The sequence below is a fragment of the Hirundo rustica genome, chromosome 1 (assembly GCF_015227805.2).
Source record: "Hirundo rustica isolate bHirRus1 chromosome 1, bHirRus1.pri.v3, whole genome shotgun sequence".
Classification (NCBI taxonomy): domain Eukaryota; kingdom Metazoa; phylum Chordata; class Aves; order Passeriformes; family Hirundinidae; genus Hirundo; species Hirundo rustica.
Window position 1 is genome coordinate 155,119,194 of NC_053450.1, and position 22,513 is coordinate 155,141,706.

The 22,513-nt window shown below is 53.8% G+C and overlaps 1 protein-coding gene across 3 annotated transcripts; it reads right to left on the minus strand.

Moving 5' to 3' along the window:
* Nucleotides 1-259: 259 nt before the first annotated feature.
* Nucleotides 260-21,904, minus strand: KIF9 (kinesin family member 9). 3 transcript variants are annotated; one of them, XM_040066918.1, is made up of 23 exons: nt 21,659-21,904; nt 21,095-21,172; nt 20,494-20,648; nt 19,674-19,761; nt 18,961-19,126; nt 18,726-18,832; nt 17,642-17,866; nt 16,520-16,603; nt 16,299-16,391; nt 15,659-15,806; nt 14,845-14,909; nt 14,217-14,294; nt 13,133-13,201; nt 12,386-12,490; nt 12,039-12,094; nt 10,245-10,380; nt 9,380-9,501; nt 7,825-7,980; nt 5,308-5,516; nt 4,097-4,276; nt 1,955-2,070; nt 1,126-1,230; nt 260-483 (listed from the first exon to the last, which is right to left on the minus strand). In XM_040066918.1, exons 1-23 carry the CDS (start codon nt 21,902-21,904, stop codon nt 376-378), a joined length of 2,895 nt encoding a protein of 964 aa, XP_039922852.1. In that variant the 3' UTR covers nt 260-375. The 3 variants fall into 3 exon arrangements, 2 of the variants coding, with proteins under 2 accessions (XP_039922852.1, XP_039922860.1); XM_040066926.1 differs by lacking the exon at nt 7,825-7,980; XR_005701301.1 differs by lacking the exons at nt 260-483; nt 1,126-1,230; nt 1,955-2,070; nt 4,097-4,276; nt 7,825-7,980 and having other exon boundaries at nt 5,488-5,516; nt 9,380-9,496.
* Between the last annotated feature and the right edge of the window lie 609 nt (nt 21,905-22,513).

Sequence of the window (22,513 nt, forward strand, 5' to 3'; positions counted from 1 at the left end):
CAACCAAAACCATCCCGTGATCCCCCGGAAACGAATCTTTGTTTCCTTCCCTTCTCCAGGCAGATCCAAGCCCTGACTTGTTGCCCGGGAGGGCTGCAGCTCCAGCGCCAGCAGAGAGGGCACCAGGAGCGGCCTGGATTGCCCACAGCAACCTCTGTGCCGTGACCCTGCCTTTTCCAGAGGCTCAGGAAAACGAGCGGTGCCCTTGGATCTGCCCTGTCCAAACAGCGGGATCGATTCCCAGCGACTCCCTGCCTGCCCAGAGGTTGGGAAGGGGTTTCGCTTTTCCCGCCGTTTATTTTTATAAACCCACGGTGGACGCGAGCGGGAGGCGCTTCCCGAGGTGGCATTCCCTCGGGAACGCTGGCATCCAGGCTAGGTGATGGGCAGGAAGGACGGGGCTTTCTTCTTCCCGTTAGCCGACACCGTGCCGGGTTTCCTGCACATTTTCCGGAGGGCTGCCACGGTCCTGCTGAAGCTTTGCTGGGAACAGGGAACACGAAAGGGATCGCTGAGCTCGGCTCTCAGAGCACGGTTCTCACCTGTAAAAGCGCTTTTTTTTTTTTTTCCCCCCTGAGAAATAAAACCGAATGCCGGGAAAATCCCCATCACGGCGGCATTGCTGTGCTGAGAGCAGATCCCAGCAGGCTCCAAGGAGGGGACAGGAATCCCTAGGGAATCCTCCAGAGCTGCTTATGAGATGGTTTCATGGAATCCCAGAATGATTTCAGTTGGAAAGGACCTTAAGGATTCTCCCAATCCACCCATTCCCTGGGCAGGGAGACCTCCCACTACCCCAGGCTGTTCCAAACCCCATCCATCCTGGCCTTGGGCACCTCCAGGGATCCAGAGGCAGCCACAGCTCCTCTGGGAATTCCATCCCAGCCAGGAATTCCTTCCCAGTATCCTGCCCCTCCATCCCTTGTCCCTCTCCAGCTCTTTAGGGCCTGGAAGTGCTCTGAGGTCTCTCTGGAGCCTTCTCCAGGCTGAACGTTCCCAGCTCTTCTCTGGGTGAATTTATTCTGGCCAGGCTGCACGGGGCTTGGAGCACCCTGGGGAGATGTCCCTGCCCTGTCCCCTGATCCTGAAGGCCCCAATCCATTCTGGGATTCTCCCTGGGGTTACCCTTCGATCCGTCTTCATCCTGGCCCTGTAGAAGGACACGGAGCCCGGGCAGTCGGGCAGCGCCGTCTCCTGCAGCCGCTCAAACCTCTCCTGCTCGTCCTCATCCTGCCAGGGAAAAGCATTTCCCATTCCTTGTGCAAACCACACACCTGGGACAACCGTCGCCTTTTTGCTGCACCAAACACCAACCCAGCCAGGAAAACACCGGGAGGGAGAGGTTTTCCCTTTCCACACCTCGGGGGAGCAGCTTTGGGCAAAAAGCTGCAAGGGCTGGGATTTTCCCACAGGGAAAATGAACATTCCCAGAGCAGAGGGGCTCCAGCCCTGCAGCAGCTCCGGGGCCTCCTCTGGATGTGTCCAGCAGCTCCAGGTCCCGCTGCTGTTGGATTCAGGGCTGCAGGTGGGCTCTCACCTCAGAGGGGCACAGTTCCCCCCTTCTCTTTTTTTAGCTGGAAGATCTCTGGGAGACGGGGGATGGAACAGAAATGTGCTTTTTCGGGATGTGGCTCCTCCCACAGGACCGGTGCTGACCAGTGCCACCAGGGTCTGGCTGCAGTCCTGGGATCCCAGGGCTGGGAATCAGGCTCCCAAACATCCCTGCAGCCCCAGGCACTCTGCCCAGTCCCTGATAATCCACAGACGCCCAGGTGCCTCAGTCACTGTCCTGATTTAGCCTCTAAACAGCGAAGGGAATGTGACAGCAGGATGTGGCTCCCGATATTCCCTTTGTGCCTCGCTGCTTCTCCTTGTTTTCCTCCTCCTCCTCCTCTTTCCACAGGCTCCCTCATTCCCTCCGCGCCCCACACGTCCTGACTCCGGGATAACTCACCAGGCACGTGATTCTGTTTAGGGGAATCATCCCAGGTCTGATGTTCCCACCCGGCCTCAGAGCTTCCCTCACATCTTCAGGGATGAGGAAGGATTCTTTGTACCAGATCTCAAACTCTGCGAGGCAAAGGCAGGGAGGCAATTAACGGCTGCAATTAACGACCCAAAAGACTGCGTGGATTGGTTTTCCCTGTGGATCGGGCGGGATCTCAGAGCTCTTAAACCCTCAGAACCCCGGGATTTGGAGTTTAAAGGATTGGCACCGTGAATTTAAGGAGGCTGTTGGCTGTGCTGGTGGTGGCCAGCCCTGGGGACGGTCCCCTGGCCATGGCCGCTCCTGCAGCCCCCGGAATTCCTACGGAACGGGCAGCAGGCTCGGATTTCAATCCCACACGCTCCAAGCACGGCCATTTGCCATCCCATAATAGGCAGCAGAGAAAACAGCAGCAGGTGGGAATTATGTCCTTATTAATCCCGGGCATTTCCCAGGAGCTCCAGTCCTGGTGAGTCCGGGATGTTTGAACAAACAGCCAAACACCTGGAGCACCCAAAAAAACACCAAATCCGGATCCAGCGGAAAGCAGCGGCACCAGTTGTGATTGGATCCCGTTTTTCCCTGGAATTCTGGGGATAATTATCCCATTCCTTCCAGCCTGGGATGCTCTCATGGATCCAAGCTGTCCCCTGGCAGATGTTGGCACGTGCGCAGCATCCAAGTGTTTGGGAGTCTGGAATTCCTACAAGGATTGGCTTCTCTTAGAGGGGCAAATCCTGGGATGCAGCAGGGATCCTCAGAGCTCAAAGTGGAGCCCACCAGGAATTTGTAGGGATTTCCCAGGCCGAGCTGTGGCCAAGATCTTTTTCCTGATAAGGCTGCAGCTCTGGAACCTGGAAATCACACAGGGACTGAGGAAATATTGGGAATCCAGAGGCAAAACCTTATCCCAGGGCAATTCCTTAACCACCACCTCTGTTAAATGAAACCAAGGATGAGATCTGGGCTCAGCAGTGTGGAATTCCTTGTGGGAGGCTTTTTCCCCCAGGTAGGAGTAGAGGGACATTATTTGGGAGGGAGGATCTGCAGCTGAAATTCGAGGTTAGGTCAGAAAACCCCACCTGGTTATGGATAAAATCCTGTCTGGTCAGAAAACCCCACCTGGTTATGGATAAAATCCTGTCTGGTCAGAAAACCCCACCTGGTTATGGATAAAATCCTGTCTGGTCAGAAAACCCCACCTGGCTATGGATAAAATCCTGTCTGGTCAGAAAACCCCACCTGGTTATGGATAAAATCCTGTCTGGTCAGAAAACCCCACCTGGTTATGGATAAAATCCTGTCTGGTCAGAAAACCCCACCTGGTTATGGATAAAATCCTGTCTGGTTAGAAAACCCCACCTGGCTATGGATAAAATCCCGTCTGGTCAGAAAACCCCACCTGGTTATGGATAAAATCCTGTCTGGTCAGAAAACCCCACCTGGTTATGGATAAAATCCCGTCTGGTCAGAAAACCCCACCTGGTTATGGATAAAATCCTGTCTGGTCAGAAAACCCCACCTGGTTATGGATAAAATCCTGTCTGGTCAGAAAACCCCACCTGGTTATGGATAAAATCCTGTCTGGTCAGAAAACCCCACCTGGTTATGGATAAAATCCTGTCTGGTCAGAAAACCCCACCTGGCTATGGATAAAATCCTGTCTGGTCAGAAAACCCCACCTGGCTATGGATAAAATCCTGTCTGGTCAGAAAACCCCACCTGGTTATGGATAAAATCCTGTCTGGTCAGAAAACCCCACCTGGCTATGGATAAAATCCCATCTGGAAGGCAACAGGAAAAAGGACAACAAAGAATGGTGAATTGGCGAGGGATGGAGGGACAGGACACCGGGAATGGCTCCCACTGCCAGAGGGCAGCGATGGGTGGGAGATTGGGAAGGGATTCCTGCCTGGGATGGAATTCCCAGAGAAGCCGTGGCTGTCCCTGGATCCCTGGCAGTCCCAGGTTGGGCATTTGGAACACCCTGGGATGGTGGGAGGGGAGTGGAACTGGAGGAGCTTTAGGGCCCCTTCCATCCCCAGCCGTTCCGGGATCCCGGGATGTTTGCCAGCGCTCCGCTCCGCATTTCTCCCTGGCGCTCCGTACCCGAGATGAGCCTTTTCCTGCACTTGTCCACCAGCTGCTGGCAGTACTGGATCTCTGCCTTCAGGTCCTGCAGCTCAGCAAAGCCAGCCCTGTGCTCCTCCTTCAGCTCCTTCAGCTTCCTGATGAGGGAAAACTCCTTCTCGTCGATGATCACCCGTCCTTTCTCGTCCACGTATTCTCCTGGAGAGGGGGAAAAGGAAGAAGAGGCTCTGCTCAGGGTGGAGGTGGCTCTCAGAGGCGGAAAAATAATCCCTGGGATTGTTTAAATGGGATGTTGGGAAGGAATTGCTGGCTGGGAGGGTTGGGAAGCACGGGGTGCTGCTGAAGTGTCCGAGTGTTCTGGTTCAGGGTAAATTTGGGAGAAAAGTTTTGGGTGGGGTCTTTCTGGGGAGTAAACTCAAACAGCTTCTTTTTTTTTAACTGGTCTGGGAAAGAATTTCTATGGAGAAAAGCGGGGGAAACTATTTTATTTCATGAACAAGGCGCTTCTAAGCACAAAGAATGGATAATATGAAACAATAAAACTTTTTGTTTTGGAGTGAGATGGTTAATTGAGAAAGTTCTTGCCGTAGGTGTAGCTCGGCTCTCTCTTAGCTTTTTATCAATCTTAATTTTCTGGTGCTGCTGGAAAATGCTGAGGTTTGGCTGCAGGTGTAAACTCTCCAGTGCTCTCTTGGGTTTTATTTTTTAGTTTAGAGCAGGTTTAAACAGTCCCCAAAAAAAAAGAAAAAAAGAATTGAGGGAACTTCTTTGTTTTAGCTAGCTAAAACTAACTGAAAGCAAAAAATTTTTTTTCTTTGTCTTGCAGTTTCTTTAAGCTTTAGCTGAACACTTAGTCCGGAGAAGAATGTGGAGGGGTCAGGTGGTTTTCTCAAAATTCTCAAAACAAATTCTTTTTTTTTTTCTTTTTTTTTTTCCCTTTCTTTTTGCTCTCAGAATTAGCCTTGAAGGCACGGAACTCAATGCACAGCACAAACAGCGCGGGCAGCTGGGGGTACAAACATCACAAAGTCACCCCAGCACACAAAGCCCAGGCTGGATTTGGTCTGGAGCAGCCTGGGGTGGTGGAAGGTGTCGCTCACTGCCCGTGGAATGAGGTGGAGTGGGAATGATCCCAACTACACTCCAACTACCGTCCCTTCCAACACAAACCGCCCGAGACTGCTGCCAGCCCAGAGCTCCATCCCTCTGCCCCGTGCTGCCTCCCTCACCCTCCTGACTCCTCTTCCTCTTCTGAGCCTCCAGAGCCTCCCTGACTCCCTCCGTCTGCTGCTTGAGGTGGTTGATCCTCTGTGCCACAGAATGGCTTCTCTTCTTCCTGGAAAGCAGGATCGTCCTGTTCTCCCTGAAGATCCGGGAGATCTCCCGTCCAGCCTCCTTCTTGAACAGCTCAAACGCCTCTTTCTTGGATGGAGGGGACCTGCAAGCAGACACGGACACGGGAGGTCAACCCCGCCCCGCCCTGCAGCGTGGAAGGAAGGGTTCAGGTTGGAAAACTCTCCAAGATCTTCCAGTCCAACCATCCCTCAGCGCTGCCAAGGCCACCCCTGACCGTGTCCCCAAGTGTCACATCCACAGGGATGTCACATCCCTCCAGGGATGGGGATCCACCACTGCCCTGGGCAGATGTGCCAAGGCTGGAGAGCCCTTCTGGGGAAGGAATTTTCCCAATTTCCACCCTGAACCTCCCCCTGAAGCTGTTTCCTCCTGTCCCTGTTCCCTGGGGCTGTCCCCTCCTGTCAGGAGCTGTGCAGAGCCACCAGCTCCCCCCTGATCCCCCTTTTCTCCAGGCTCAGCCCCTTCCCAGCTCCCTCAGCCTCTCCTGGAGCTCCAGCCCCTTCCCAGCTCCATTCCTGGACGTGCTCCAGCCCCTCAGGGTTGTGAGGAACTGAACAGAGGATTTGAGGTGAGGCCCCCCCAGCCCTTGGGAGCAGCCTTAGCCGGGCTCTGATGGGATTTCCACGGGTTCCTTTGGGCTCCTGGCTGCTCCCTGGCACCGTTCCCATGCCAACACTGTCCCTCCAGGCTGCTCCCAGAACAAATCCTCCACAGGGACACCTCAGGAGCTGCCTCAGAGCTGAGCATTCCCTGGAAAACCTTTCAGGGGTTGAATTTTCACAAAAAAAAAAAACAACAAGGGCCATTGTTCCTCCCTATTGTTAAACAAACGCCTTTGCTCTCCCCACTGCTGCATTCCCAGCAGGGATCGATTCCCTCTGGAGCCAAACCCCACAGCTCCACAACGCAATTCCAAGCGTCATTCCCGACTTTTCTGGGAAAAGCCTTTGATGCCAGCGTGTCCTCCCTCTGTGAACAATTGGTGTTATTCCAAGATGAGCCACTCCAGGCAATAAAAAAAAATTTAAAAAAAAAATTTAAAAAAAAGGGAGAATGTCACAGCCCACGGTGATGTTGATATTCCTGGAGAGCAGGACGGATTCGGGAGCAGCAAGGCAGGAACTGAAAACCACGGAGTGATTTGGGTTGGAGGGCACCTTAAAGCTCACAAGTTTCCACATTCCTCACTCCGGCTCGGGCAAAGCCGGATTCCAGCTGCTGCCTTCCCTGCGTGACCTCTTAAGGGCATTTTGCAGCTCCCGGGACGCTGTTCCCGCGCTGTTCCCGTGCCAAAACGCTGGCACGGGGCTGTAAACAACGGGCCCTGGGCAAAGAGCCACAGCTGCAGCTCCCGGAGCCAGCTCCCGGCTGCTGGAAGCGCTCTGGGATGTGCCTTCCACAGCTGCAGCCTGTCCTGCCAGAGGGACACGGAGGGGAGGGAGAACACGGTGAGGAGCTCCAGGAGGGAATTCTGTAACGGCTTCACCGCTCTGCTGGACCCCTGAAAGCACATCCAGCGTGGGCAGCAGGGAATGGGGAATTCAGTGGGGAATTCTGCCCCATTCAGGTGATTCCCCACCTGCAGAGCTGCTCCAGCCCTGGATCCCCACATCCACAGGACCTGGAGAGATCCAGAGGAGGGCACGGAGCTGCTGCAGGGCTGGAGCCGGGCTGGGAGAGCTGGGAATGTTCACCTGGAGAGGAGAAGGCTCCAGGGAGAGCTCCGAGCCCCTGGCAGGGCCTGAAGGGGCTCCAGGAGAGCTGCAGAGGGGCTGGGGACAAGGGCTGGAGGGACAGGACACAGGGAATGGCTCCCAGTGCCAGAGAGCAGGGATGGATGGGAGATTGGGAAGGGATTCCTGGCTGGGCTGGAATTCCCAGAGCAGCTGTGGCTGCCCCTGGATCCCTGGCAGTGCCCAAGGCGGGGCTGGAGCAGCCTGGGGCAGTGGGAGGTGCCCCTGCCATGGCAGGGGGTGGAATGGGATGATCCTTAAGTTTCCTCCCAACCCAAGGCAGCCTGGACTTCCATGATTCTGTTGATCCGTTCCCATGATTCTGGGGATTTCTGGCTGGATGTGAGGTCTCCCTGCAGTTTTCCCACTCACCCAAGGGATGCTGCACTTTTCAGAGACGGAAGGATGAAAATGAATTTAAATTAAATAGAAGTAAAATGAAAGGAATTCAATTAATTGAAGTCTTTTAAGTATTCAAGAGCAACTGGCCAGCGCAGAGCTGGGAGCACAGGGGTGATCCCACCACCACTACTCCTGTCCTGTATTGCCTGAAGATCTCCAAACCTCTCCCCTTTTTTCCTTGGAGCTGCACTCAGGGAACACAATCCAAGCATCCCTGTGGAAAAGGGGATTTACTCCCTCACAGGGAAAAGCTACCTGAACTGAGAATCCTCTGAAGATGTGACCGAGGCCTCTTCATCACTGTCCTGGTCACCTCCTTCCTCTTCCTCATCCAGATCCTTGGTGGGGCTTTGGGATGGTGAGGAACCATCCCGGATTGGGTCAGAAGGAGGGCTCTCACTTTTTTCCTTCCTGATAGGGGGGGAAGAGACGAACCAGACTCGTTAATTTCTTCACCAGAGGGACCTGGAACCAAAACGTGCTGCGGGCTTGGCTTTGTGAAATCTCAGGTGGCTTCTACCAAAGCTGCCAGGGAAATTTCCAGTGACAAGGAATAAAATCAGCCCTGTTCCCACACAAATCCTTAATTCTGAGAGCGGAGGAGCTGCCCTGGATGCTGTGGAGCACAGGCCAGGCTGGATGAGCTCTCCAGGGACCACAAGTGCAACCTTGTCCAGCTTTGGACAAAGCCCAAAGGGAATCCCCAAGGATTTGGTCCAACCCCACATTTAAACCAAGCCTGGCTCCCTGCTCCTTCCCCTCCACAAACCCCTCCAGCTTCAGCTGCAGGGAACAGAATCATCATGGAATCATGGAATGGTTTTAGTTGGAAAGGACCTTAATACCCATCCCAGCCCTGCCATGGGCAGGGACACCTCCCACTGCCCCAGGCTGCTCCAAACCAAATCGTGCCCTTGGGCACTGCCAGGGATCCAGGGGCAGCCACAGCTGCTCTGGGAATTCCATCCCAGCCACTCCCCACCCTCCCAGATTTTTTTTCCTAAAGGAATGGTGTGGCCAGGAGAGAGTGGTTTGGAACACAGGCAGAGGAGCATTTGCCACATCTCCTGGAGGCTCCCTAAAGCCAGCAGGGCACAGCAGAGCCCGGGGCTCACGTGGACACCAAAGCCTTGGTGGCTCCTCTGCTCCTGCCACGTGGACTTTGGGGAAATGCCAAGGAGGAACCAAGCAGGGGTTTGCTTCTGGAAACTGAAGGTTCTTCCTCTGCTCAGGTCTGGCTGCTTCCCCCTTCCCTTCCCTTCCCTTCCCTTCCCTTCCCTTCCCTTCCCTTCCCTTCCCTTCCCTTCCCTTCCCTTCCCTTCCCTTCCCTTCCCTTCCCTTCCCTTCCCTTCCCTTCCCTTCCCTTCCCTTCCCTTCCCTTCCCTTCCCAAACCTCTTCTCTGCCCCCCCGGCAGCTCCCTCCATCCCTTCCTCCCTGGGCTGCACATTCCTGCCGGAGCAGAGCTGGGTCCTTGGGACACCACGAGGACTGGGGACAGCTGGGAAAGGCGCTGAGGGGGACAGGAGGTGCCAGGGAACAGGGATAGGACAAGGGGAGACAGCCCCAAGCTGTGCCAGGGAAGGTTCAGTTGGATAATGGGAAAATTCCTTCCCCAAAAGGGCTCTCCAGCCCTGGCCCAGCTGCTCATCCCCAGAGGGATTTAAAAACCCTGTGGATGTGGCACTTGGGGACAGGGCACAGTGCTGGGGGATGGTTGGGCTCAATGATCTTGGAGAGCTTTTCCGATCTCGACAATTCCACAATTCCACGGTTATCAGAGGTAAAGGAGACGTGTCTGGCTCCACTCACACATCCTCCTCCTTGGCTCCCTTCTTCCCATCGGGAACGAGGGATGTAGGGAAACTTCCGGTCTCCAGTGTCCCTTGATTGGAATCCTGCCCCAAATCCTCATCCTTCTCAACTGTTCTTCCCTGGAAACAGAGAGGAATAACTCACTTCTAACATAACATACGGGAATAACCCAATTGTCCACAGCCAGCAGCTCCTGCACCCCCTGGAACAGCCTCACGTGGGAATTAAAACCTCTGGGAGAGCCCACAGGAGGATTTTGGGGTTAGGTGGGATTGATACACTTGGCTCCAGAAATGATAAGGATTAAAAAAGGGATCTCAGCAGAGGCAGGGCCTCACCTTGTCCGACAATGACACACGGGTCACTTTGGAGACGGCATCGTGCAGGACAAGGGGAGGGGACACTGTTTAAATGGGAGATTGGGGAGGAATTCCTGGCTGGGAGAGTGGGGAGGCCCTGGGATGGAATTCCCAGAGAAGCTGTGGCTGCCCCTGGATGCCTGGAAGTGCCCAAAGCCAGGCTGGAATTGTTTTGGAGCACCCTGGGACAGTGGGAGATGTCCCTACCCATGGAATGGGATGATCTGTAATGTTCCTTCCAACCCAAACCTTTCTGGGATCCTAATTCCCGTTCGATCAATTATTCTGTGCAGATAAAAGCCCCAATTAATCCCTCTGCTGCCAGGAATTCCTCTTTGTTCATGGTGCATCTCTGCTCCGGACACTTTTTTTTTTTTGACAAACTCGCCCCGCCGACGTTTGTGAGTTCGATTCCAACAAGGAGGATCATCATTTCCTTTACACAATTCCCACCTGGGCAGCAGAGGAGCCAGCCCTGAGGTGGATTCTGGGCCCGGAATTACCTTTCCTTCCTGCTTCTCCTCAGCCTGAGCCTCAGCCAAATGCAGGTCAGAACTCAAGTCAGACTCAGAAGCGACGTCTCGGTGTCCCAGCCCGTACTTGCTCCAGAGCCTGTTCTCCACCTCTTCCTCCTGTTGGCTAGGGAAAAACCCAGCCCTTCAGGAATCCTTTCCCACCACTGATCCCTGCCAAAGGCAGGTTCCCAAGGAAAAACCCTTTCACCTGTGGTTTTACCCCTCAGCACCCCTCCCACGCTTCCCATCATAACCTTTGCCCTCTCTCTGCCTCTCCTTTTCCATGACGTTCCTTTAGGGCTCTTTAACATTAAAGCTTTTTTTTTTTTTTAATCATTATTTTAATACTTTCCAGGACCTTTTAAAGGTCCACATCAAACCATACAAACTCTGCATCCCCTTGTTTGAACCTTTAACCCGGGCTGGAGGGGGTTTGGAGAAGCCTGGGATAGTGGGAGAGGGATGGGATGGGATCCGTGGGATGGGATGGGATGGGATGGGATGGGATGGGATGGGATGGGATGGGATGGGATGGGATGGGATGGGATGGGATGGGGATGGGATGGGATGGGATGGGATGGGATGGGATGGGATGGGATGGGATGGGATGGGATGGGATGGGATGGGATGGGATGGATGGGATGGGATGGGATGGGATGGGATGGGATGGGATGGGATGGGATGGGATGGGATGGGATGGGATGGGATGGGATGGGATGGGATGGGATGGGATCCGTGGGATGGGATGGGATGGGATGGGATCCGTGGGATGGGATGGGATGGGATGGGATGGGATGGGATGGGATGGGATGGGATGGGATCCATGGGATGGGATGGGATGGGATGGGAATGGGATGGGATGGGATGGGATGGGATGGGATGGGATGGGATCCATGGGATGGGATGGGATGGGATGGGATGGGATGGGATGGGATGGGATGGGATGGGATGGGATGGGATGGGATGGATGGGATGGTATGGGATGGGATGGGATGGGATGGGATGGGATGGGAATGGGATGGGATGGGATGGGATGGGATGGGATGGGATGGGATGGGATGGGATGGGATGGGATGGGATGGGATGGGATGGGATGGGATGGGATGGGATGGGATGGGATGGGATGGGATCCATGGGATGGGATGGGATGGGATGGGATGGGATGGGATGGGATGGGATGGGATGGGATGGGATGGGGATGGAACGGGATGGGGATGGGATGGGATGGGATGGGATGGGATGGGATGGGATGGGATGGGATGGGATGGGATGGGAATGGGATGGGATGGGATGGGATGGGATGGGATGGGATGGGATGGGATGGGATGGGATGGGATGGGATGGGGATGGGACGGGATGGGGATGGGGATGGGATGGGATGGGATGGGATGGGATGGGATGGGATGGGATGGGATGGGATGGGATGGGATGGGATGGGGATGGAACGGGATGGGGATGGGATGGGATGGGATGGGATGGGATGGGATGGGATGGGATGGGATGGGATGGGGGTGGGATGGGATGGGATGGGATGGGATGGGGGTGGGATGGGATGGGATGGGATGGGGGTGGGATGGGATGGGATGGGATGGGATGGGATGGGATGGGATGGGATGGGATGGGATGGGATGGGATGGGGGTGGGATGGGATGGGATGGGATGGGATGGGATGGGATGGGATGGGATGGGATGGGATGGGATGGGATGGGATGGGATGGGATGGGATGGGATGATCCCTAAGGGTCTTCCCAAGCCAAACCAGTCTGGAATCTCTGGCCTTACCTTACAATCACTTTGAACTGCCTAAACACCTCCTGGATCTGCCTGACGTTCACAATCTGAGGAGGAGAGGCACAAAGCCATCGATTTTTTGGTATTCATTATGTCAAGGAGTTGCAAATAAATCAGCTTAAAGGGTTTTAAGATTAAGGAAAAGTCCTGCAGCCTCCAAAGCAGTAAAAAAAATGGAATGAAAGCATGCAACAGACTTAACATGCCAAAAGAAATGAGATGACAGTTCTGTAGGGGCTTTGGGGTGGAAAGCAGCCTCTTCAAAAGGAATCTTCACTGCTCCTCCCCTGGAGGGAAGGGGGCGGAATCAGGATTTAAATCCTTTTCTCACTGCGTACATCGATTTCCTCAATGACTCCTCTGAGGTATTTCTGCACTTGGGATCTGATTTCTGCTCTCTGGGTGGTAGTCAGGGGGGTGTAACTCGTGGAGGAGCGATTTGCCTGAAAAGAAAAAGAAAAAAGGTGGAAAAACTGAGAATCAGGGAGTTACAGGGAGTTGAGGGAGGCCATGAGGAAACGGGGACAAAGCTTTGGGCAGGTCCTGCCGTGGTGGGACAAGGAGGGATGGGTTTCAACTAAAAGAGGGGAGATTTGGGGTGGATTTAAGGAGTTCTTGGCTGTGAGGGTGGCACAGGGTGCCCAGAGAAGCACCTGGATCCCTGGAAGTGTCCAAGGCCAGGTTGGATGGAGCTTGGAGCATCCTGGGGTGGTGGAGGGTGCTCCTGCCATGGCAGGGCTGGGGTGGGATGGGCTTCAAGGTCCCTCCCAACCCAAACCATCCTGGAATTCTGTGATTCCACTGCTCTGGCAAACACCTGGAATTGCTGTGCCCAGGGATTCTCATCACCTGACCTGGCAGGAGGTGGAATTTGGGAACAACCACCCAACAGAAGAGCTTCAAGACTCTGGGAAACAAAAAAAAAAAAACCAAACCCAAACCCCACCTCCAGTGGCCAGGGATGGAAATTCCAACACAATCCCTCCGTGTGGGATCTTCAGAGGTTTCCCCAAGCCCCAGAGGATGGTGCTGGGAGCAGAAGGAGGGACACAACCCCACCGGACCATGAATCCAGGGCTCCTCACCAAGGTGTCGTGCATGATCAGCTCTCGCTTCAGGAGCTGGATCTCCTCCTCCAGAGCCTTCACTGATGTCTAACAGGGGGGAAAAAAAGGGTGAGAGAACAAATAAATTATATTGGGGAGAAAATAAAATGGGAAAAAACCCGGGAAATTGGCTGCTGGAGAATATCCCAGCTCCCTCAGGGCCTTCAGCGGGGAATTGGTGGGTCTGGAAATCAGTTTGATTTTCCTTTGATTGGTTCCCTGCAGGACAATTTCTGCTGGGCCCTGCCTGCAGAGCCTGCCAGAGCCATCGAAGGAGGGATGATTTCCTGGTCTGGAATTGCAGGGACCATCAAACTCCAGGCTCTGGGATGTTATCCTGGAAGCCAAGCATTGTGCAGGGCTCACCTCTGCCCTGAACTCGGCAGCTCTGACAGCAACTGGGACAAAGGAGAGATTTTCCCGTGCTGGATGTGACTGAATTTCTCCGTAACTTGGAAAATCTCCAAGGATTCACCATTTAAAAGGTGCTTCCAGAAAGGTGAGCACAAAACTCTCGGGGTTCGGGGAGAAGTGGAGCTGCTCTGAAGTCACCTCTGGAGCAGCAAAGCACCAAAGTTTCCATCCAATTTCAGCCCTTCCAGTTTGGTTTTCACTCTGGGAGTGCACTCTCCTTTCAAGGATTTCCTTAATTAACCGAGTTTTCTAATTGTGGAGGAGCTGTTCCGTTACCAGCAGCAACAGGGATAAAGCTGCAGGAGGACTGGAGATGATTTCCCTGCGTGTCAGGGGAATAATTCACCACCAGATCTCTCTGCTGAGAGCCAAATCTCGTCAGAAAAAAAAATAAATAAATAAAAATAAAATGTGGGATATGCAGAAGAAAAAATTCCCAGGAAGGAGTGACCACCTGCATGGCCTCAGACCAGGGAACTGTAATTAAAAACCTATTAAAAATTAAATTAAATTATTGAACACGGATCCATTTTATCAGCCGCCTAAAATCAGCTTGGCTGAGGAAGGGTCATTAATTAAACTACCTCATTTTCCCCCGGTTATTATCCTAAATATTAATGAGAATATATTCATTTTCTCCTGCCCTCACCTCCCTGAAGAAGGGCTCGTTGGGGGCAGGCTCTGCTGTCACCCAGTTCATCCTGGTGGCAAAGCGAAGGGAGGAGAGCTGCGAGAAAAGCAAAAGGTTGGAAGCAAATAAAAGAGATTGGTGGAAACATCGTCCTCCCAATCCTTGCACTCAGTTCCAGCAGAGCCAAGAGCAGAGAAACAGAAATTCTGTGAATTCTTCCAGCTGGTTCCTTCCTGGGATCCAGCTCACATGGGGGGATTTTCACCCATTTTCTCATTTTCAGGTTGAAAAAATCAACTTCTGGGAAGATCCTCCTGATTCGTGCTCCAGCAGGGAGCCAGCTCAGCTCTGCTGTGAACTGGGGCAATTCCAGGGGGTCCATGAGGTGATGTCCCACGGAAAGACATTAAATAATTAATAATAATAATAATAATGATCTCTTCAGTGAGCTTTGATCTGAGCAGCTCCTGCCCGCTCTGCCTCAGGCTCTCATCTCACAGGAGCCTGGTTTGGAGCCTTTGGGATGAGATGAGCTCTCCAAAGTTCGGGATGAACGAGGCAGGAGGTTTCCCTGTCGAAACCCTCCAGAGGCTGTTCCTTAGAGCAGGAACAAGGCCTGGGCTGTGCAGGAATTCCTCCAACTCACAGTCTCTTCCACATGCTCAGCTTCCCCATAGATGTTTGTCACCAGGACAGTGTTGCAGTTTCCCCCTGAGGGGGGAAAAAAAAAAAAAAAAATTACAAAAATAAAGCAAATAATATAATTTTGGATGAGTTTTTGTTGTTGTTTCTTTTTCTGCCGTGTGTTTGGTTATGTGCCGATTCAAACAGAGGAGAGGAATCCCAGGTTGGTTTGGGGTGCGAGGGACTTTAGTGATCACACCCTGCCATGGCAGGGACACTTCCCATTATCCCAGGCTGCTCCAAGTGTCCATCCTGGCCTTGGGCACTGCCTGGGATCCAGGAAACACCCACAGCTTCTCTGGGAATTCCATCCCAGCCCCTCCCAGCCAGGAATTCCCAGTTCCCAATCTCCCACCTAAGGCTTCTTTCAGTTTAAAGAAGCACAAAGGACACACCAGAGTGTAACTGTCCCTCCAAAGGGCACAGAAAAAGAGGCACAGAGTGACATAAAAAGTGAAATTTGTGTCCCGTGGAATGGGGATGCGGGAAGAGAATGGGAATAAAAACTCTGAGCTCCAGGTGTTTGGGAAGATTCTGGTTTTCAGGATGCCCAGAGAAGCTGAGGCAGCCCCTGGATCTCCAGCAGTGCCCAAGGCCAGGTTGGACACTTGGGAGCACCCTGGGACAGTGGGAGAGGAGGAATGGATCATCCCTTCAAGATCCCTTCCAACCCAAACCATTCCAGGATTCCACTGGAATAACTTATGGCCCTCAGGACTTGCTGTGCCCACTGAAACATCGGTTTTGCAGGAGCTGTTGGGATTCCCAGCCCTTACCCAGCGAGTCCTTGAGGACGTGGGTGAGTTTGCTCTGCCTGAAGGGGATGTGCTCCCTCTTGGGATCGGCCAGGGCGATCACCAGCTGCTCCAGGAACGACAGGGATTTGTTGATGTAGGAGGCCTCCACCCTCACCTGGCCCTCAGACTGCGAGGGAGAGCAACAGGAGACAGCTCTGGTCACACAGCAGGAGAGGGGAGGGTTCCAAGGCAAGGGAAAACCCTGCAGGGCTGATGTGCTTTGGATTCGGATCAGCACAGAACATCACGGAACCAGAGATGGAGCCCAACCATCGCCCAGCGCTGACCAAATGTCCCCAAGCGCCACATCCACGGGGATGTCACATCCCACCACTGCCCTGGGCAGCTGAGCCAAGGCTGGAGAGCCCTTCTGGGGAAGGAATTTTCCCAATTTCCACCCTGAACCTCCCCCTGAAGCCATTTCCTCCTGTCCCTGTTCCCTGGGGCTGTCCCCTCCTGTCAGGAGCTGTGCAGAGCCCCAAGGTTCCCCCTGATCCCCCTTTTCTCCAGGCTCAGCCCCTTCCCAGCTCCCTCAGCCTCTCCTCGTGCTCCAGACCCTTCCCAGCTCCGTTCCCTTCCCAGTTTTTCCAAAGGAACCCGAGGAGCTCCCATCACTCACCCCGGTCTTGCTCAGCCTCTCGGACCCTGCCAGGTCAATCAAGGTGATTTTAGATTTAAGGCATTTGTGATTTGTGTAATCCCTGGAACGACACTGGGGGAGAGAGGAGCTGCACTTAGGGGCAGGCAAAACTGAAATACAGGGAAAAAGCAGACTGCAAAGTTCCCCTTGGATCCCTAGAAAGTCGTTTCAATCCTTAGGAGCGAGGCTGGAGCTCTCACCTCGATGTACATCGTGAAAATGCAGTGGGATCTGGAGGAGTTCTTATTCAGGCTGTGCTCTGCTATCACTCTGTTGGTCTCACCCTGCCAATGGAGAGAAAATTCCAGGCTCAGCTCATGGAATCATGGCTTTTTGAGGATAAGCAACATCTCCGTGGCTCTTTCCATTTCCTGATGATTGGAAAAGCAAAGAGCTCCCCAAGCTTCAAACGGCCCTGAAAATTCCCACAGGTGTGAAGGCCACGGATCTGAACCTCTGCCAGGAACGCAAAGGGATGTTGGAAGGGGCCCTAAAGTCCATCCCATCATCCCCTGGATGGGCAGGGACACCTCCCACCATCCCAGGCTGCTCCAAACCAAATCCAACCTGGCCTTGGACACTTCCAGGGGCAGCCACAGCTGCTCTGGGAATTCCAGCCCAGCCAGGAATCCCTTCCCAATCTCCCACCCATCCCTGCCCTCTGGCACTGGGAGCCATTCCCTGTGTCCTGTCCCTCCAGCCCTTGTCCCCAGCCCCTCTGCAGCTCTCCTGGAGCCCCTTCAGGCCCTGCCAGGGGCTCGGAGCTCTCCCTGGAGCCTTCTCCTCTCCAGGGGAACATTCCCAGCTCTCCCAGCCATCATCCTCCTCCTTCCACCCTTGAAAAAGGAAAAGGCAGCTCCTGCACATTCCAGAGCTCAGGACAGCGCTGGGTTATTTAAAAGGCCGGAGAAAGATTTTAAGGGCAGCAGATTGCTCTGGGTGAGGATCCACTTCCTGCAGCCAGATCCAATCATTGATCCCTGTTTTCCTCACAAACTGAAGGAGCCCCGAGGAAAAGAAAGACGCCGATCTCAGCGCTCAAAGTCCCCTCACAAAGCCCCCTCTCACCCTGACCAGCCCTGCTGTCAATTCCAGCGGCGCCACGACCACCCCAAACCCTCTTCCCTCCGAGCATCACCCAGAACCCCCGAGCCAGGGACGTTTCCCTTGCAAGACCATGAGTTTTCCAGCTTCTTCCCCCTTCACGACCAAGAGGGGACGGCTGCACCCCGTTCCTCCATCCCAACCTCCCGCTTTTCCGCCTCCTCCCTCGGCCAGCGCCCGCAACCACGGGATTCCCGGGAATATTTGGGTCCTCTCGCCTCGAAAAGGAGATGCAGGGCCTCCTCCTCGTGGCTGACGGGGTGGATGGAGAGCCCCTTGACATAGACGCCCCGGGGGCCGTCCATGACGGCCAGCTGGGCGTCCTTGCAGCCGCGGCCCAGCGCCGGCGCCAGGAGGTCAAACAAGGCCTCGTTGTAGATCTCCAGGTAGGAAATTCGGACGCTCACCAGGATGTTGAGGAATTCCGCGGCCGATTTGAAGACCTGCGCCGAGACAAAAAGGGGTTTTTGTTGTTTTTGTTTCTCGGTCGTTTGTGGCTTCTCGGAGGAGGTGGGGGTGTTGAGGTAAGAAATAAATGGGGGGGATATAAGGAGACATAAGGAGATATAAGGAGATATAAGGAGATATAAGGAGATATAAGGAGATATAAGGTATCAGGTATAAAATATAAATAGATATAAACCATAAATGAATACATTGAGGTGTGTACAAGACACCAATTTGTGTAATATAGAGATGGATATTGGTATCTGCACAGCTCCAGGTGCATCCAGGGGTGTGTGGGGCTAAAGCTGAGCTCTGAGGGCTCAGCTTGGGTTTGGATTTATTGATCCAATAGAATGGTGGAATTCTGGGATGGTTTGGGTTTAAAGGGATCATAAAGCCCATCCAGTACCACTCCTGCCGTGGCAGGGACACTTCCCACTGTCCCAGGCTGCTCCAAACCCCATCCAAGCTGGCCTTGGACACTTCCAGGGGCAGCCACAGCTTCTCTGGGCAGCCTGTGCCAGTGTCTCTGTGCCTTAGAGGTGATTTTTAATGATTTTATGGTCAGTTTTAACCTGATTTCACACAATGACAATTTGCAAAACACCTCTTTTGAAGGCTCGGCGACATTTGGGGAGCAGCAAGAACTCCAACAAGGACTGAGGAGGAACAACCTCTGAGAATGACAACAAAACCCCTTTATTCTTTAACCATCCTCCCTGGGGTAAAATGAATTTAATAAAAAAAACAACACATAAAACGTCTTCACTGCGTTCAAACGCTTTTCTATCAGCAAGAGCTGATGGAAGAGCGTTCCTTGGGGATTGTCCCACTTTTCCCAGCCAGCTGCAGTACCTGCTGGATAGCTCTGGGGATGATCCCTCTGTCCCTGTACTCAGAGGCTGCTCCCGTCATGGTGTAGGTTTTGCCAGCCCCAGTTTGCCCATAGCACATGATGGTGCCTAAAAGAAAGAAAAATAAATCCAAAAGCGAGAGGAGCAGCTCAGGAGGGAGCCTCTAAGGGGATCTCTGCTCAAACCCGATCTGTTTTTATGAGCAAAAAAAAATGAAAACGATCGCAATAAATCACCGTTGTAGCCCTGCAAAGCTTTGGACACCAGGTCCTTCGCCACGGTCTCGTAAACCATTTCCTGGGAAGCGTTGTGGAGGAGCCCATCCAGCCTGAAGGACCAGTCAGTCTGAGAGTTATTCACAATTCCTCCCTTGGGACTCTTCTGGATGTAGATATCGATGCTCTGCAGCCCGAAGAGAGAGGGAGATCAACCCAGCAGCCCTGAGGGTTTTCAGGGGGATTAAGTAGAAAAAGGAGCACAAATAACGGGGTTGTTTTACTGCCTCGGGTGGTTCTAGACGTCCCAAAAATAGCTGGCAATGCTCTCAAATTTCTGGTGATAAATACCATAAATAAAAAGGAAACGTGGTTAAGCTCGTTTGTTTAACTTTCGGGTGATTTTGTGCCTCGGGGGAATTCTTAATTAGGCAAGAGAAGGCAAAGGGAGGAATTTGCATGAGAGGGGATGGAAATAGACTGTGCCAAATTGTGGTCAGCGCTGGGAATTCCTCATGGATCAGCCAGCCCCGGTCCTTTGGAGGGTTTTCCTGGGGATTTTATCACAGGAATTCTGTTTTCCATCCTCACACTCGCTGCGAGAAAAGCGGGAACAGCTGAACCAACACCCGTCAAAAAACATTACCCATGGCCTCAAGGGATGGAAAAATCCACCCGGAAAAGCTGGAAATCGAACTCCAAACCTTCCCCACTTCCGATTTCTTTCACTCTACCTTGTTGTCTGAGCCAAGCTTGATGATATCTTGGGCAAAATGAGCACTTGGCTTGACCCTCACGAATGCCAGGACTCGCTTCGGTGTTCTAAGGAGAGAGGCCAAAAAAAAAGAGAAAAAGAAGAATCCTGCGCCCCCCTAAACTGAAATTTTAAAAAAAGCAGAGGCAGAGGAGTCAAAATTCAAAAGGAAGTGTCGGGAATCGCTCTGCGACAGTTTTTATTCCCCGTTAAAAAGTAACTGGAGGCAAAGAGCCGCTGGAAATTCCTCCTGGCCTTGTCCTGCTCGGAAAAGCGAGGATGTGAAATGAGAAGGGTCAAAAATCATCCCCATCTCCTGATCTCCCCGTTGGATAACACCAGTTCGGGTGTTAAAAAGAGAAATGTTTGCAGGAGGAATGGGAGAGGGGTTTCCTTTTGTCCTTTCCTTTTTTAAAAGAACATTTAAATTCCCAACGAGCGGCTGATTTTCAGTTTCCTGGAGGAAATCTCCCCGGGCTGGAGGATCTGCTGAGTAAAAGCCACACCAGGAGGGCTCAGGGATCACCCAGCTGCTAAAGCCACACGCACTGAGGGTTTTTAAATCCCTGGAAATGTGCGAATCCCATGTTTTTCCCCTCAAACGTTTCCTCCAGACAGCCCGTGCTCAATAAGTAGCGACAACTTCAAGTTTGGGATAAAATCTTTGGGATTTCTGGTACATTCGGGATTTCTGTGACCCCTCACGCTTTACCTGCTTGTGACTGCACTAAAATGGAGGGGGAGGTTTGAGCTGAGCCAGGATTTGTTGGATTTCAAGGAGAAAATGTTTTGGGGGATACCTGGGGCTGCCACCCCCGGGCTCTAAATGAGAGAGCAGTGAGGAAATGATGCTCTCCTGGTCCTCATCCTGCTTGTTCTTCTTCTCCTTGTCCTGCTCCTTCTCCTTGTCCTGCTCCTTCTCCTGTTCCTGGGATTTCACAAAGGTCACAGAACTCTGTCCAGAAAAAAAAAAAAAAAACAACCAGAACTCGGTGTCAGAGCAGTTGGGAAATATTTCTTCAAAGCAAGAAAAACAGCAGGGAAAGGAAGAAGGGAAAAAAAAAAAAATTTTTTTTGTGGGGGGGGGAAATTCCACTAGGAACCAGAGAGAGAAGAAATTCTAAATGAGTGGCATTTTCCTTGCTGTAACAATGCCCTTTGTGGGGCTTTGGACAGGGGAGGACAAAAGCAATTATTGCTGGGGGTGATTATTGACACGAGGAGATGGGAAGGGATTCCCAGAGAAGCTGTGGCTGCTCCTGGATCCTTGGAAGTGTCCAAGATCAGGCTGGACAGGGCTTGGAGCAGCCTGGGGCGGTGGAAGTGTCCCTGCCCATGGCACTGGGTGGGTTTTGAGGTCTCTTCCCACACAAACCATCCCAGGATTCTGACTGGAGTTACCGATTGTTCGCTCTCCGGTTTGGACGCAGAACTTTGAGTTGTTTCCAGCCCCTCAGAGCTCTCCTGTTCTTCTTCCTCCTGCCAGGGAAAAACAGCCCCAGTCCCACGTGGAAAACACTCCCGGGGTTTTTCCACACATCTCCAGAGCCTTGGCAGTGGGAGGCTCCCATTCCCACACCTCAGGGGAGCAGATTTTGGCAGGACTTTGGGTAAAATCCATCTGTAAGAGTTGGGATTTTGCCGGGGATGGAATTCCCAGAGAAGCTGTGGCTGCCCCTGGATCCCTGCAAGTGCCCAAGGCCAGGCTGGAGCAGCCTGGAATAGTGGGAGGTGTCCCTGCCTGTGGCAGAGGGTGGAATTGGATGATCCTCAAGGTCCCTCCCAATTAAATCACCCCGCGTTCCTCTCCAATGCACCTCCCGAGGTGTGTGGGGGGTGATGCCCGGATCAAGGGGGGCGATGCTTGGAGGGGCTGATGCCGCCTGTGCGGAGATACGACCTCCCATCACCCCTTGAGGAGGGGAGAGCGACTCCCCGGGCTCCCCCCCCCCGTGCCTTTTCCACCTGCGAGCCCTCTACAGTCGAGTCCGGCGTGGCGTCCGGGGTCGCCATGGCAGCGTCCACTTCCGGGTTCTCCATGGCAACGGCATTTTCCGGGCGAGCCCGGAAGTGGCCCCGCGTACGGCGGCCGGGCGGGGCCAGCGCGCGGCGGGGGCGAAGCGGGACGGCAGCGGGACGGGAGTGGCCGGGACGATGCTGGAAGCGGCGGCGGCGGCGGACCCGGAGCTGGATCCCGAGGATTTGGTGCATTTCTCGGTGGGAGACCTTCCCAGCCGCGGGTATGGAGTGATGGGAGAGATCCGGCGGCAGGGAAAGCTCTGCGATGTGACGCTCAAGGTGCGGCCCGGCTCCCGGGGGCGTGGGCGGGGGGACGAGAGACCACCCGAGCCCGGAGGGGTCTGAGCGGGGCTGGGAGACCTCGGGCTCTGAGGGAGAGTGAGGGACCCCCCCGGTCCCTGACGGGGATGAGGGACCCCGACCCCTCAGGGGGCTGAGGGACCTCGATTCCTCCTGGTTCCCCCCTCTCCTTGAGGGGACATCGAAGCGGGGAGCTGGACCCCTGAGGAGGTCACGGTTTTGGGGTGAGGGGAGTCCCTAAAAGAGAGCTGGGGCAGCCCCTGGTCCCTAAGGGGGGCTGAGGGACCCCCACAGCCTTTGAGGGGGCTGAGGGTCCCCAGCCTCAGAAGGGGGAGCTGAGGGGACCCCCCATTCCTGGGGCTGCTGAGGAACCTCAGCTTCTGGAGGGGCGACCCGAGGAACCCCCAGAGCCCTGAGGGGAGGGACCCCAGCCCTAAATGGAGGGGGCTGAGGGACCCCCCCTCAGTCTGTTTTCCAAAGGGAAGGAGGCAGCTGGAGAGT

Coding starts and splice junctions, on each gene's coding strand:
- KIF9 (XM_040066918.1), bottom strand. CDS start 21,904: ATGCACCAAATCCTCGGGATCCAGCTCCGGGTCCGCCGCCGCCGCCGC. Junction 12,491..13,132: donor TGATCATGCACGACACCTTG/GTGAGGAGCCCT, acceptor TTTTCTTTTCAG/GCAAATCGCTCCTCCACGAG. Junction 12,095..12,385: donor GAGTCATTGAGGAAATCGAT/GTACGCAGTGAG, acceptor TCTCCTCCTCAG/ATTGTGAACGTCAGGCAGAT.